The sequence below is a fragment of the Geotrypetes seraphini genome, chromosome 12, assembly GCF_902459505.1.
Source record: "Geotrypetes seraphini chromosome 12, aGeoSer1.1, whole genome shotgun sequence".
In the NCBI taxonomy this organism is placed as follows: Eukaryota; Metazoa; Chordata; class Amphibia; order Gymnophiona; family Dermophiidae; genus Geotrypetes; species Geotrypetes seraphini.
Genome location: NC_047095.1, coordinates 105,440,622 through 105,458,141, shown reverse-complemented (window position 1 = coordinate 105,458,141; position 17,520 = coordinate 105,440,622). Strand labels below are relative to the sequence as shown.

General features: G+C 39.2%; 1 protein-coding gene across 1 annotated transcript in view; it reads right to left on the bottom strand.

Moving 5' to 3' along the window:
- Nucleotides 1-17,520, bottom strand: part of LOC117346230 (vomeronasal type-2 receptor 26-like) — a 46,237-nt gene that overhangs the window by 16,967 nt on the left and 11,750 nt on the right. Inside the window, exons 2-3 of the mRNA XM_033915636.1 lie at nucleotides 12,610-12,901; nucleotides 11,056-11,568 (exon numbers count right to left, since the gene is read on the bottom strand). Of these exons, the coding sequence (XP_033771527.1) occupies nucleotides 11,056-11,568; nucleotides 12,610-12,901 (805 nt within the window). The remainder of the gene's footprint in view (nucleotides 1-11,055; nucleotides 11,569-12,609; nucleotides 12,902-17,520) is intronic.

Genomic DNA, 17,520 nt, shown 5'->3' with positions numbered 1-17,520 from the left:
CGATATTGGATCTGGTCCTCACAAATGGAGAGAGTATCTCTAATGTTCGAGTGGGTGCTCACCTGGGAAGTTGCGATCATCAAACGGTTTGGTTTGATATAATGGCTAAAGTGGAGAGCAGCCGCACGATACTTAAAGTCCTAGATTTCAAACGTATGGACTTTAATGCAATGGGAAAGTACCTGAAGAAAGAGCTGTTAGGATGGGAGGACATAAGAGAAGTGGAAAGACAGTGGTCTAAGCTGAAAGGAGCGATAAAATGGCTACGGATATTTATGTGAAGAAAATCAATAAAAACAAGAGAAAAAGGAAGCCGATATGGTTCTCCAACCTAGTGGCTGAGAAAATAAAGGCGAAAGAGTTGGTGTTCATGAAATATAAAAAAACCCAAGAAGAGGAGAGCAGAAAGGACTACAAGGTGAAACTGAAAGAAGCCAAGAGAGAGATACGTTTGGCGAAGGCACAGGCGGAAGAACAAATGGCTAAAAATGTAAAAAAGAGAGATAAAACTTTTTTTCAGATATATTAGTGAAAGGAGGAAGATAAAAAATGGAATTGCTAGGCTAAAAGATGCTGGGAACAAATATGTGGAGAGTGATGAGGAGAAAGCAAATGTGCTAAACAAATACTTCTGTTCTGTGTTTACAGAAGAAAATCCTGGAGAAGGACCGAGATTGTCTGGCAAGGTTACAAGAGAAAATGGAGTAGATTCTGCGCCGTTCATGGAGGAGGGTGTTTATGAGCAACTTGAAAAACTGAAGGTGCTCAAAGCGATGGGACCAGACGGGATCCATCCCAGGATACTAAGGGAGCTCAGAGAGGTTCTGGCGAGTCCTATTAAAGACTTGTTCAACAAATCTCTGGAGACGGGAGTGATTCCTGGGGATTGGAGGAGAGCGGTTGTGGTCCCTATTCATAAAAGTGGTCACAGGGATGAAGCAGGAAACTACAGGCCGGTGAACCTCACTTTACTTGTTGGAAAAATAATGGAAGTATTGCTGAAAGAAAGGATAATGTATTTCCTTGAATCTAATGGGTTACAGGATCCGAGGCAACATGGCTTTACAAAAGGTAAATCGTGCCAAACGAACCTGATTGAATTTTTTGATTGGGTGACCAGAGAGCTGGATTGAGGACATATGCTAGATGTAATTTACTTGGATTTCAGCAAAGCCTTTGATACAGTTCCTCATAGGAGGCTGTTTAATAAACTTGAAGGGCTGAAGTTAGGACCCAAAGTGGTGAACTGGGTCAGAAACTGGCTGTTGGGCAGACGCCAGAGGGTGGTGGTTAATGGAAGTCGCTCAAAGGAAGGAAAGGTGACTAGTGGAGTCCCTCAGGGTTCGGTGCTGGGGCCAATCCTGTTCAATATGTTTGTGAGTGACATTGCTGAAGGGTTAGAAGGAAAAGTGTGCCTTTTTGCAGATGATACCAAGATTTGTAACATTGTAGACACCGAAGAGGGAGTGGAAAAGATGAAAAAGGATCTGCAAAAGTTAGAGGAATGGTCTAATGCCTGGCAACTAAAATTCAATGCAAATAAATGCAGAGTAATGCATTTGGGGATTAATAATAGGAAGGAACTGTATATGCTGGGTGGAGAGTAGCTGATATGCACGGACGGGGAGAGGGACCTTGGGGTTATAGTGTCCGAAGATCTAAAGGCGAAAAAACAGTGTGACAAGGCAGTGGCTGCTGCCAGAAGGATGCTGGGCTGTATAAAGAGAGGCGTAGTCAGTAGAAGGAAGAAGGTGTTGATCCCCCTTGTACAGGTCATTGGTGAGGCCCCACTTGGAGTATTGTGTTCAGTTTTGGAGACCGTATCTGGCGAAAGACATAAGAAGACTTGAGGCGGTCCAGAGGAGGGCGACGAAAATGATAGGAGGCTTGCGCCAGAAGACGTATGAGGAGAGACTGGAAGCCCTGAATATGTATACCCTAGAGGAAAGGAGAGACAGGGGAGATATGATTTAAACCAGTGGTTCCCAACCCTGTCCTGGAGGACCACCAGGCCAATCGGGTTTTCAGGCTAGCCCTAATGAATATGCATGGAGCTGATTTGCATGCCTATCGCTTCCATTATATGCAGATCTCTCTCATGCATATTCATTAGGGCTAGCCTGAAAACCCGATTGGCCTGGTGGTCCTTCAGGACAGGGTTGGGAACCACTGATTTAGACGTTTAAATACTTGAAGGGTATTAACGTAGAACAAAATCTTTTCCAGAGAAAGGAAAATATTAAAACCAGAGGACATAATTTGAGGTTGAGGGATGGTAGATTCAGGGGCAATGTTAGTAAATTCTACTTTACGGAGAGGGTAGTGGATGCCTGGAATGCGCTCCCGAGAGAGGTGGTGGAGAGTAAAATTGTGACTGAGTTCAAAGAAGCGTGGGATGAACACAGAAGATTTAGAATCAGAAAATAATATTAAATATTGAACTAGGCCAGTTACTGGGCAGATTTGCACGGTCTGTGTCTGTGTATGGCCGTTTGGTGGAGGATGGGCAGGGGAGGGCTTCAATGGCTGGGAGGGTGTAGATGGGCTGGAGTAAGTCTTAACAGAGATTCCGGCAGTTGGAACCCAAGCACAGTACCGGGTAAAGCTTTGGATTCTTGCCCAGAAATAGCTAAGAAGAAAAAATAAAATAAAAAATAAAAAATTAAATTGAATCAGGTTGGGCAGACTGGATGGACCATTCGGATCTTTATCTGCCATCATCTACTATGTTACTATGTATTAGAGTTAACAGAAATCTTGATTCAAAAGACTTTTGTACAATGGAGCCACGTTACAATCAGACGCATAAAGATAGTATTCTGAAAATATGAACTCAACCCCTATTCTGGTTCATTCAGTTATATACACTTAATATGACGACATTCCATTACTTGCATTTAGTTGGTCAAAAATATTTGATTCCATATAAGGCTTGCTTTTATACATACACATGGGGCATGTTTCCCCCGTTTCACAAAATAATTCCTAAAAGTTACATTCTAATTCCTAAAAAGTTACATAGTAATACTAGTATACATGATTTATAAAGAAAAATACAAAAACAATATTGGATTATACTCACAAATCCTTTCTGTGTCTCTTAAGAGTCAACCTGCGTCTCTGCCACATGCTATTTGAATGGCTAACAGCGTGTGCTGAAAAGTCTTTGTTTCACAGTAAGAACTGAAAGGAGGAGGAGCTTCCCCACTCCAAACCTTCCAAAACCTTCCGATTTTCTATATACATCCTTTAATACATTTTTAAAGTAAACATATTCTAATCTACAATCATTAAAAAAAGCTACATATGTAAGTACTTAATTTATAATTTTAATGGCTTATTAAAATGTACTAACACCTAATTCTGGATGTATGCATTACACATGTATAGGCGGAATAGAAATCCGTAATGTAATGTAATGTAACATGTGTATTCAATTAGTGTTTCTAACTTCATGCTGCAAAATCAGGGCCTCTTGGAATGTATAGTTCTGTATTTCAAAGTTAAGGCAACCAGGTCAAAGGCCAAACCCTGTCTGCCTATAAATCCCTTGGGCATCTCCCTAGACCGAACTGAACACACATTTGAACAATGAACCTCTGTGAAATTTAAGCTATGGCATCTGGTATGAATTTTCTATGGCCTTCAACAGAGCTTATCAATCAATCTAATATCCTAAGCTGCATTCGTGCTGCTTGTCCTGTTTCTCTTCAAACAGCACATGTGGTTTTTCCAAAACAATATGTTACATTTTTTATTTCTGGTTCTGTATCCTGCTTTCTCCATTTTGGTTTTATATACAGTATATCCACTCATAAACATTCTCACCTGCTCTTGGATTAGGCCCTATATAACTAGTAAATCCAGCGCAAGGTGAGAAAGTTTAATGGCTAGATTTTTTATGTTTGCTCATTTCACCAAAATACCTGTCCATTTTTAATAGATTTTCCCCCCAGGCTCATTTGAGCCATGTCCACAATCCTCTGGGACAGAGAAAAAACATTTGATTACCTGAAGGAACTAAAGGAAGAAATAGCGGAACTACTGCAGCAAATTTGCAACCTATCTCTGAAAACAGGTGTGATTCCAGAGGATTGGAAGATAGCCAACGTTACGCCCATCTTTAAAAAGGGATCAAGGGGTGACCCGGGAAACTACAGACCGATGAGTCTGACCTCGGTTCCGGGGAAAATGGCGGAAGCACTGATAAAAGAAAACATCGATGAACATTTTGAAAGAAACAAACTTCTGATAACCAGCTAACATGGCTTCTGCAGGGGGAGATCGTGCCTGACTAACTTATTGCACTTCTTCGAAGGAATTAACAAACAGATGGACAGAGCAGACCCCATAGACATCATATACCTAGATTTCCAGAAAGCCTTTGACAAGGTGCCTCATGAACGTCTACTCCGGAAATTGAGGAACCATGGGGTGGACGGAGACGTGCATAGATGGATCAGAAACTGGTTAGAAGGTAGGAAACAGAGGGTAGGGGTGAAGGGCCACTACTCAGACTGGAGAAAGGTCACGAGTAGTGTTCCGCAGGGCTCGGTGCTCGGGCCGCTGCTTTTTAACATATTCATAAATGATCTAGAAACAGGGACGAAGTGTGAGATAATAAAATTTGCAGACGACACCAAACTATTTAGTGGAGCTCGGACAAAGGAGGACTGCGAAGAATTGCAAAGAGACTTGGACATACTAGGGGAATGGGCAGAGAGATGGCAGATGAAATTCAATGTTGAGAAGTGTAAAGTATTGCATGTGGGAAGCAAAAACCCGAGGTATAATTATACGATGGGAGGGATGTTATTGACTGAGAGTACCCAAGAAAGGGACTTGCGGGTGATGGTGGACATGACAATGAAGCCGACGGCACAGTGCGCAGCTGCCGCTAAGAGAGCGAATAGAATGCTAGGTATAATCAAGAAGGGTATTACAACCAGAACGAAAGAAGTTATCCTGCCGCTGTATCGGGCAATGGTGCGTCCACATCTTGAGTACTGCGTCAAGTATTGGTCACCGTACCTTAAGAAGGATATGGCGTTACTCGAGAGAGTTCAGAGGAGAGCGACACGACTGATTAAGGGGATGGAAAGCCTTTCATATGCTGAGAGATTGGAAAAACTAGGACTCTTCTCCCTGGAGAAGAGGAGATTAAGAGGGGATATGATAGAGACTTACAAGATCATGAGGGGCATAGAGAGAGTAGAGAGGGACAGATTCTTCAAACTTTCAGAAAATAAAAAAACAAGAGGGCATTCGGAAAAGTTGAAAGGGGACAAATTCAGAACAAATGCTAGGAAGTTCTTCTTTACACAACGTGTGGTGGATACCTGGAATGCAATTCCAGAGGACGTTATAGGGCAGAGTACGGTACTGGGGTTTAAGAAAGGATTGGACAAATTCCTGCTGGAAAAGGGGATAGAGGGGTATAGATAGAAATTTACTGCACAGGTCCTGGACCTGTTGGGCCGCCGCGTGAGCGGACTGCTGGGCGCGATGGACCTCAGGTCTGACCCAGCAGAGGCATTTCTTATGTTCTTATGTCCATTGATGGGCAGTATATAAATAACTAATAAACTTGGTGTGGAGTCCAGTTGAGTCCAATGGAATTTGAAGGGATCACCATACACTATAAGGGATTTATGGTGAGATGCATTCCTGGGCCTTTTTATGTGCCCCATGCTGAGGAAAGTAAGATCCTACTTTCACCAAAAACATTTCACCGTCCTTGTACAATCCATCATCCTCTCCAAACTCGACTACTGCAATGCCATTTATTTATGCCTAACAAAAAAATGTCTTCACAGACTCCAGCTTATCCAAAATACAGCAGCCAAGCTGATTTTTGCAAAACGCAAATTTGACCATGTCTCCCCTTTCCTTACCAACCTCCATTGGCTCCCAGTGCTTTCCAGAATTCATTTCAAATGCTCCTGTCTGGCTTTCAAGATCATTCACAGCATCCTCCCTCCCCTAATCCCACTATCCTTTAACGCCTCGAGGCCTGCTACCACCAGATCCGCCAACAGACATAAACTATCCTTCCCCTCTCTACGCGGTATTCTCTACGCAGGCAAACTGGGAAATTCCCTCCTCTCCAAAATCACGGGCCTTTGGAACGATCTCACAATCCCTCTGCGGAATCTGGGCTCCCTCCAATTATTCCTTAAACAACTGAAAACCTGGCTTTTTTCTAACATATAACATTTCTTCTCCTGTTTATTTTCCCTCTGTTCATATGCTTTTGTAAATCTTTCTCCTCTCTCTCCTTATATTTTTAAGCTTTGTAAACCGTGCGAGCTCCACTTCCGTGGAGATGATGTGGTATATAAACTTAAGGCTTAGTTTAGTTTAGTTTAATGGGATATCTGTGTGGCCTGTCTGTTAAAAATGCTGGCCCCCTCAATCCCAATAGCTTGTTTTGTGTGTTTTTTTGGACTTGGTTTTTTTTTTCTAAAATGGTTCGAAAAGATACAGTAGATGCACTGAGGCTATGCATATCTTAGAAATGGCCATTTTTGAAACAAAAATACATTTTGCTGTTTTGAAAATGGTCATATTCAGCAAAATGTCTAAACTCAGTTTTGGATGTCATATTGAAACACAAGAAAACAAAACAAAAAGGGAGGCCCAATGATCCACAGTAATAACAATCCAAAGATAAAAACAACTGACTGTGGATGTGGATGTCCTGAAAGATGATTTTATTTGCTCTTCACAATAAAAATACAAATAAAAGTCACTCTGCTTGTTTCAAGCCATTTTCAGGTTTTATGCTCAAAGACACATACATTTCTCAAATTTTTTTCTTTGTACCCTATATCACCTGGACCCCTAAGGAAGGCGGTCTTACCAAAATACAGACTGTGTAGGGTCCATCAGGGCAATCATATGTGTATTACTAATTCAGACTTTTATTTGTATTTTTATTGTGAAAAGCGAATAAAATCATCTTTCAGGACATCCACATCCATAGTCTGTTGTGTTTATCTTTGATGTCATATTGAAAACATTCCCCAATATATTTTTAAAGATATGTTGACCACAGGAATTCTATAGAGATTTTATTCCACAATTTAGAACCCATACACCCTTTCATCTAGCTGCCCCCCTATGTCTGGAATATATTATCTGAGTATGTCTGCCAAGCCCCTTTTTCTTACCTTGTTTAAAAGCAGACTGAAAACCCATCTTTTTTATATAGACATCAATCCATAACCCTACTCCCCACTGTCCACCAACCTAGCTAGCTGATTAACCATTCCCCTTAACTGTTTGTCTTTCTTGACTGTTTAGATTGTAAGCTCTTTTGAACAGGGACTGTCTTCTTTATGACTCTATACAGTGCTACATTCTGTAGTACTACAGAAATAATTAATAGTAGTAGTAGTAGTAATTTATATGAAGATACAGACAAATGGGTTGGAATTTTTAAATCTGATTGAGGGTCCCAAAATTCCCGAGCATGTGAAAGGAAAATTAAAAGCACCCATTTCACAAAAAGAAATACAATCTGCATTGAAATCCCTTAGAGTTGGATCCGTTCCAGGTGGTGATAGATATACGGTTGAATTCTATGCATCATTTCAAAACATATTATTACCCCATCTATTAAATTTATATCAGGATCAACTGAATAATGGTTGTATAACAGGTACTATAGCAGAATCATTAACTATTGTTTTGCCAAAGCCAAATAAAGATCCCTTGTTGGTTGCTAATTATTGGCCAATTTCTCTGATTAATGTAGATGGGAAAATATTAGCAAAATTATTAGCTTTACGCTTGGCCAAGGCTTTTCCTTATATTATTGGTGTCCACCAAACAGGGTTCATTGCTAGTAGACATTCTTCAAATAATACTAGATTGGCCTTTCATATGCTAAATTTGACAAAAAAAAATGGATGATCCAGCCTTTTCTGTTTCTTTAGATGCAGAGAAGGCTTTTGATCGAGTAGAATGGTCCTTTATGTATCAGGCTATGGAATGGTTTGGTATTGGTTCTGGGTTTATAGAAATGATTCAAAGCTTGTATTGCTCCCCTTTTGCTAGATTGTACATTAATAATACTTTTTCAGAGCGGTTTCGCTTGGAAAGGGGAGTGAGACAGGGATGTCTGTTATCTCCTTTGCTGTTTGATATTGTTTTGGAACCCTTACTGTTGGCTATTAAACAAGCAGAGAAGATTTGTGGTATTCCTTGGGCAGGTCGGGAATACAAAGTTTCTGCATATGCAGATGATATTTTGCATCATTTGAAAAGTCCTGAAATTACCATCCATGTTTACTGGAACTGATTAATAAATTTGGAAAATTCTCTAGTTACAAAATAAACTGGAGTAAATCAGAAATTCTTCCATTGAATGTAAATTGTACGAAATGATTATTTGATGAATTTCCTTTTATTTAGAAGGAGGATGGTATTAAATACTTAGGTATATAGAATAAAAATACATTGGAAGAAACGATAAAAATAAATGAAAAATCATTATTATTAAAGGTCACGGAGATGTATGAGCAACCCTTTACACTTTGAAAAGTCCTGAAATTACCATCCATGTTTACTGGAACTGATTAATAAATTTGGAAAATTCTCTAGTTACAAAATAAACTGGAGTAAATCAGAAATTCTTCCATTGAATGTAAATTGTACGAAATGATTATTTGATGAATTTCCTTTTATTTAGAAGGAGGATGGTATTAAATACTTAGGTATATGGATTAAAAATACATTGGAAGAAACAATAAATATAAATGAAAAATCGTTATTATTAAAGGTCACAGAGATGTGTGAGCAACCCTTTACACTTGTCTTGGTGGGGGAGAGTTCAAACGGTCAAAATAATGATCTTGCCGGTAATTTGTTACCAACTGGGTATGTTACCAATTTATTTTCAAGGGTCTTTTTACAAAAAGTTAAAAATTATATTGACAAAAATTTATTTGGCTAGGGAAGAAAGCAAGAATTGTTTTAGTATCTCTATAAAAACCAATTGCGGAGGGTGGGGGTAAATTTTCCCAAAATTATAGGTATCATTAAGCTTATATAATGCATCAAGTTATGTATTGAATTCTCCCTGAGCTCTTAGAACATTACCCAGACTGGCTATATCTTGAGTGGAAAATCATGTCCCCCAATGAGACTGTCTCATATATTAAGTATTAAAATACCTAGGTACGCTAAGGATAATGTGATTTTATTGGACACATGGAAAACAATTAAATTTATTGATAAGTTAACAGATGTTCCCATAATAAAGTCTACTTTGCAGTCCTTATGGTTAAACTCCAAGATTCAAATAGGTGGTGCTGGGATCGCTTGGAAGAATTGGATGCAGGCAGGTATTCGGACATTAGATGACGTTATGTCTAATGGAAATCTGTTTGATTTTTCACAATTGCAACAGTCATTTGGAATTTTAAAAAGTTAACAATATAGATGGTTGCAGTTGAAGCTGGCTATTCAGAGTGGGTTCCCTCAATGGAAAAATTTTAAAACATATTTTAGCCTGCAAATCCTTTGCTACCAAACTGATTTAATAGGTCATCAGGCTGCTCAGTGGTATAAATTGATTTCTGGATTTTTTAATAAAAAGCCAAAAAATAGTCTTAGAAACATCTGGAGTATTGAGATAAAACAGTATATTTCTGTGTCTCGTTGGCCATGAATTTGGACTTGGAAATTGAAATGTACAGCATCAGCATCTATGAGATAAACATGGTTATTTTTGTTACATAGGATTTTCTGGACCCCAGTTCGATTAAATAAAATAGATAGTTCTAAGTCTAATAGATGCTGGCATTGTCATACTGGTATAGGAACTTTGGATCATCTGTTGTATTTTTGTCCGTTTATATTAATATATTGGAAATCAATTTTGGGACAAATAAATTTAGTACTAGATTCAAATGTTCCAATGTCATATGAGGCTATAATTTGTGGAACAATTTTATATGTGAAACCCACTCTAGATAAATATAAACTAAACTAAACCTTAGGTTTATATACCGCGCCTTCTCCACAAGCATAAGAGTCATCTATTTATGATCCTAACAGGTATAGCTATTCAATTGATTACAAGTAATTGGAAATACCATGATAAAATTAATTATACATTTTGGTGGGTGAATGTGTGTACTACATACAGATATGAATGAATTAACACAGAATGTAGGGGTTTTAGTGAGGTATTTAATAAAATTTGGAGCCCATTGACTAAATTTGTAAAAACATAATAATATATTTTCATCATATCTCTTCTTTTCTTTGGTTTATTTATCTTTACACATCCAGGGGGGTGGGGGGTTGAAGGGAGGGGAATAAATATTGATAGTGATAATTGGGTAACTTTATTCATCTTTTGTATTGTATATTAGGATATATTAGGATATTATTATATGCAGGAAAATGAAATTATTGAATGATATTTATGTTACCTGTATAGATAATAGTGTAATATGTGGAATATCTTTTGTTCTTTCATTTGTATGACACTGTTTTTGATTAAAAATAAATAAAGGATTTTAAAAAAAGAAGATACAGACAAATATTTCATTCTGCTCAAAATCTGAAGAATTGTTTTGAGATGAGTGCAAAAGTCTAGAAAGCATATAAGGTAATAAATCTTTTAAATAAGATGGATCAACTTTAAAAGCATGCAGTGGATCATACATAGAATTTTAAATGTCACCCTCCACTCTACCAGTAACCAATTGTCACCAATTCTGTTTCTGAATATAGCATTACTTTATGAAATGATGTTACCTTCCATGGCAAATAATCTGACAATCTCTGTCGGTCTCCATTCCACATGGTGGTATTTCTAGTGCCAGAGAAAAACATGTCTTTCAGTGCATGTGCCAGAGTGTACACAGCATTGTAAATGGTATAACTGCTGGCAAAGTGGGTATTGTCACAGTGGAATGCACAGTACATATATTTATCTTTATTACAGGATTTTTTGATGCTTTGGGGGCACCTGTTGTTACATAGTGAATCCCACCAACAGTGGGTATATCTATTATGAGGAAACATAATAGGATTTACCTCTCGTATAAATTTTAAAAAGCTTGGAATATTTTTATTTTTTGCTCTGAATATCAAAGTGCTGTTCTTGAAACCATATTTCATTGGGTAGTACACATGGAAATCATGGTCAGTTATGGTGATACAGACCTTGCCAGGTATCTGCAGAATATTTATATCTTTAAAGATACCCCATGTCATTTCTGTATTAAAATGACCAATGATTACTTTAGCTGATGATTTATGAAGAGTCTCATTCATTTTGTCAAATCTTTCTTTTGTCATAAAATGGATGTTGATTATTTCTATGAATTCAATGCAGGCTCCATTTTGCTCAATTCTTTCTTTCAGAAGATGGACAAACTGCAGGCTGTTGTCATTATCAGGTGCAATGATGCCAACCCAAGTCCAGTTGAAATGTTTCAATAATTTAATGATCCCAGAAATGATGTTAAGAATACTGGGCGTAATTTGATATAGATATGGAAACTTAACAACATCTCTGTTAATAGAATTATGAGAAGAAAAGCTGATCTGTCAAGAAATATAGTTAATTCAGAATTACCTTTTTCTTCCAGAGATTGTGGAATTAGCCTCTAAGCTACAGTAAAATATCTCATGTTGCCATAGCTTAGTTTACTGTGGGAGTCAATGACTCAACTTGCAATCATGACCATCCTTACAAACCATTATTTTTATGCTCTGGAACATTAGGCCAGTAATGTGTAGTCCATTGCTTCTGGAAACTACTGTATCTTAAAATTGACAGTACCCATTTAAAAGGGTGTCCCTAAATACAGACTACCAAGCCCCAAGATCAGACTCCCACATCCTGAAGCCAGCCCCTCCTTCAAACATATTACCAAACCCTTGAGGTCAATCCTATTTCCCAGAAACAACTGCTTCCAAAGTCATATTTCTAGACCTCTCACTCACCTGAAGTCACCCCCAGCCCCTTAACTCCCCAGAGATCCCCTGGACCTACCAGAGGATTCCCTCCTGTCTAGCAGCTGGGGAAGGAGTGATCCTAGTCAATTCTTCTCCATCAAACAATGGATTCAAAATAGACTACTCATATGGTTTAAATTACAGTTAAAAGTACAATATAAGAATTCCCTATTTAGACAGTTTCATCCCAGCAGCAATAGTATAAGACTACTGAAGGATTTAATAGATTCCATTATGAACCTGGAGAGCAAAATTGCATGAACAACTGGGGATTGTTTCTGCATCAGATGCTAGACCCCAGGGAATGCTATGGTCGGTCCTAAGTTATTTGGGGAAAATGAATTTGAGGGTGTGAATTCTGTGATGTGTGTTCAAGAGGGTGATGGTCTATACTGGGGAGGGAATGACCTATTTTGTTCAAAAATTGGTTTGATCTATGAAACCTTAGCATATACATTTGACTTTACAAGTAGATGTGCTACTACTTTTATCGTCATCCTTTAGTTTTGGCAGCTTATAACATTTATAAGTTTGCAATACTAATTTGGATTCACTTTTTTTAAGATGAAGGTCTATAGAAATGTATTACAGAATAGCAAATAAAGTCAAATGTGGATGTCCCCTTACTTGTGGGTAGTGGTATATTGAGATCACATTTGATATTTGACTTGATCCCTCAGCTTGGACACCTTCCATGATAACAGCGAGTGTTCCAGTTGATTTACAGTTATAATTAATATATGGCATGTCTGTTTGTGAAAATATATTCATGGCAGCCCTAAGTTCCATGAGCTGATTATTGTAAGACTCATAAAGGTGATACCCCAGTGTGAGGTTGGGTAAGAGCTCTGAGCTGTTGTTAATTTCCTCCACTGCAAAGACAAAGGCAAGGAAGTTGTAATAGATTTCAGCATCATATCTGTAATGAGATTCAGTGCAGATAATGTAAAATAAACATGCTATAAAAGATAAAATAAAAAAAATAGACTACTAATTGAAAAATTAATTGAAATATATCTTTCTGTCCACCACTGATTATCATATCTCATTCCACTGTGGTCTTGAATTGGCCTTAGCATAATTTTGCACTGTACAAGTGCCATCCTCAAATAATGGGCAGACCACAATGTGTGGCGTGGTTGCACTGTATCAGAAGTGACCTCCAACACAAACACAAATCTCAAAATGATAGAATATTTAATGCAAAAGAGGTAGTTCCATAAACAACCAAAGGCTCAGCTGAAGAGGGAAACTTCTAAATGAATCCAAGAAACCTGGCACAACACTGTGTTTTGCTGAACATTATGACTGCTTCAGGAGTCAATAGGTTTGAAAGTATAGATCTGACTTGGCAAATGAAGCATTTAAAAGACAAACTTGTCTATGATATATAGCAATTGATCATGCTCAACTCATGATCAAACATTGATTATGCTGTGGATTTTTGGAGTAAACTAATTCCTTTCATTAGTGACTTAATATATAAAAACCTATTGATCCTTGAGACAGGCATAATCTTCAGCAAAACACAGTGCCATGTCAGGTCTTTTCGAAACATATAGAAGTTTCCCTCTTCAACTGAGCCTTTGGTTGTTTATGGAAGTACCTTTTTTTGCATTAACATTTCCAGAATTTCAGGACTTGAGTTTGTGTTCATTTGTTCACCCCTGTCTCCCTTTCTGTTTCCTTGGTTTGTGTGTACCACATCACAAATCTATTATAGGGAAGAGTATCCCTATTTTTCAATGACAGTCTTGAGCTACCAATGAAGGAACAGAGGTGATATATATGATCTTCAAGTGGATCACAGTAAGAGCATCAAATCACATTTTATATGTGTCTCAGGACTTCTAATCTTGCTAATACCATTCTCCAAATAAATAAATTGAGTGAAATAAATAGCACCTTTACAGACTTTACTAAATCATTGAATGTTGAGAAAGTGCAATGTTTATTTATACATTTATTTTCCTTCTCTTTCCAATGTTTCTACTTCTCTGCAGAAACCAACTATGCCAAAGAGACATCCTTCCTACATACACATAACAGTAATTCCTCTATTTTACCACTGAAATGCAGAGTAATTATTTCCAAAGCAAAAAATTTATGGGGATCATAATCAAAACAAAAAATCATCTAAAAAGTGGCCTAAATGTGTAATTGGATTATCAAAAAGCCTGGTCATCTAAGTATCCATAACCAAAGCTGGTTTTAGATGCATAGAGCGAAAAGTGGCATTTTTAGACAAAGGGAATCTAGACATACGCATACAGCAGGTATAACCAAAAGTTTAGGCAGATTGCCTAGTCGGCACTTATATGTTTTGACTTAGACCAGGTATAAGTGTTGAAAAGGGGCCAGTGAGCTGATCGTAGAAGCTTTGTGGCCCCAGCAATCTGCCTATCCCCTACTGTAATGATCATGGCAGGAGAGATGGCTCATCTCTCCTGCCATGATGGTGATCGCCCACCACCAAACCGCGGCACTTCAGGGTGAGGATCACGGCAGGGCATCTCCCCTGCTGTGATCCTCACCCCAAAGTGTCATGGTTCGGGGAGTGGGCAATCGCTATCATGACAGGAGAGATGATCCATCTTTCCTGCCGTGATCCACCCTCCCCCTGATCGGATCGGGCAGGGTGGTCAGTTTAATTTTTATTTGATACTGCAATCAATATCTAATTATTTGATGTCCACTATTCTGGCTGGCCAAATAATGAGAGGTTAATACTGGTACTAATACAGACAGTGGCAATATCATCTGCTATCCTGATAACTTCTCTGGATAACTGAGGATACCCTGGCACTTTATACACAATGCAGAGGGAACTTTAAGGATATTCAGAGACAGTGCACAGATGCTGCCTGAGAATATCCCAATCAGCAGCACTTGCCCAATAAAAGTGCTCAGAAATATTAATTTTCTTCCCTGTTCTTATTCTACTCCTTGACCACCAATATTGTAGGAACATAAGACCCTCTTATAGAAAGCTGATTAATTGGACAAATTTGGAATTCTAACTGATATTAGAATCCTAAATTTAGATAATTCAACCTAGTCAATTTCAAAAGAACAACTAAGGTCATTAACTGCCACAGTTAGTGGCTTTTTTATGTAAAATTAATTATCATAAGTCTGGTATGGATAAGCTAAACAAGGCTACTTACAGATTAAAATGAAACAATTTAGGAGGATCTTTGAAGGATGATGGAGTTATTTGAACACTGAACAAAGTTGCTATTCCTCCAATTATGATGTCACCATTCTTGTGATAGCCAGGTGAAGGCAAAAAATCCTGCCCTAAAGAGCATGAACACTCGATGAATTTCCATAGGATATGAGAAAGGATTAAAAACATCAGAATAGAATGAGTTTGCACCTTCAAAACTGTGAAATAGTTTGTCCAACAAAACACTTGCTGAGAATGTACATAATTCATCGGTCTGGTAGAAGTTGTTGCAGGATTCTTGCTGGTACCAAAGGAATTCATCTTTAAATTATTGACATCCCTCCCTAAAATCCAGTCATTTTCATACCGGAAACTGGCACATAAGCAAAGAAACGGAAATCAAATTCATGGGATTGGGTATCATTTAAACCTGTTGCTGATTTCAATTTAACTCTTCCACCTAGGATACAGTAGCTTTATAGTGTCCTTCTCCTTAGAGTTTAATCTCAAGGGGCATCTGCTGTAGTTCTGTATATTTAACATTAAATATAGTTTGCTGTGTTTTTTTAAACTAAACTCATATTAAGAGAGAGACAAACATTAATCTGACTTAAATGTGTGGGGATCAGTATGATGACACTTATCAAGGACATCACATATGTGGGGAAGGATTTTATTGATCTTAAGGTGACCAAACAGGTTGACTAGGTAATGGTGAAAGCTAGAAGGGTGCTAGGGTGTATAGGAAGAGGTATGGCCAGTAGGAAAAAGGAGGTATTGATGCCCCTGTATAAGGCTCTGGTGAGACCTTATCTAATATAATAAAATGCTAGGCCGTGCATGCGCACTCAAAAGTCGTGTTCCCTGATCCGTCGCAGACATGAGACTGTGCATGTGCGCCCCCGGCTCTCACTGTGCATGGTTCTGCAGTGGCACGAGTGCGCATGTGCTAGATGGCGGGGGAGTGAGGGACCGGCATTTATGGGAAGGAGAGCAGGCCCGGGATTCGTCAGAGGCCAGACGCCGGAAATGGCTGAAGTTGGTTGTTCGGGGGAGAGGGGGGAGAGGCGCTCGCTCGCCCCATGCCCCATCACATTCCCCATCCGCTACAAAGGACTCCAGGACGCCCTCGGCTGTCGGTTTAAGGCTCGCGCGGCGGTGCAGCTGCCAGGAGGAGTCGGTTTCCGTGTAAGGCAGATCGTCGTCGTCGCACCCATCCCCCCCGGTGCACATGAACCCCTTCACGCGGTGTGGCCGCTAACCTTACTCCCTTGCCGCCACCCCTTCCCGCGGTCCCGACAAACCTCTCGCCTCTAGCAACCGCCGCAGCACTCTACACATGCGGTGGAGCAAATCAGGGCAGTAGAAGGCCGTGAAGCAGCGTGTTTAGAGTGCTGCGGCCGCTGCTAGAGGCGAGAGGTTTGTCGGGACCGCGAGAAGGGTGAGGCGGCATATACTGTATGATACGGAGTAAGAATATTTGTATTCTGTAGTTGTCTTCCAACTATTGGCCATACAAAGTTATGTTAATTGATCCTAGAACAAGTTTGCTCATATTCCTGTAAATCTGTTCAGTAAAATAATGTTTTCCTCTTCCCTATGGTGAACACATTCTACCTTGCCATTGCTGCAGTGTGCATACTGCTCCTTTTCTTATTCAGTTTCCATAAGCATAAGGAGGTCATTTTTGAAGTTCTATGTGGTATCTCAACAAAGAAATAGTCTTATATTCCATTTAATGATGATGAGGGGCAGGGGAGGGTATTTTCCCTATCTGTCCTGGTGGGCTTACAATCTATGAATATATTCTTGTAAATTTTTCTTAGGTCCCTTGGGAGAACAGCATAGAAAATGTAATAAATAAATTTTAAAAAAACTAATGTATCTGGGGCAATGGGGGGTTAAGTGACTTATCCAGGGTCACAAGGGCCAGCATGGGATTTGAACCCACAACTTTAGGGTGCTGAGGCTATAGCTCTAACCACTCAATCCGGCCAGGGGGAGATGGAAAGGGGTCTGCTTTGGGGGAGGGGTGTGCTGGGGACCAGACAGCAAACATGCTTTGCTCTGGGAGGGGGGAACAGAACCATGCACAGTGAGAGCCGGGGGCGCGCATGCGCACTCTCATGTCCGCGACGGATCAGGGAACACGACTTTTGAGTGCGCATGCGTGACCTAGCATTTTATTATATTAGATAAAACCCTTAAGTACATATACACAGTTTTACACTCCATGGCTGAACAAGCACAATCTACTATAATAAAACGCTAAGCGTGCATGTGCACTCTTACCTGCATGTTCCGTGAAACATAAATCGGAAGCAGACAGAAGTGTACATGCACGCATAAAATGTTAGGTACGGTCTTGC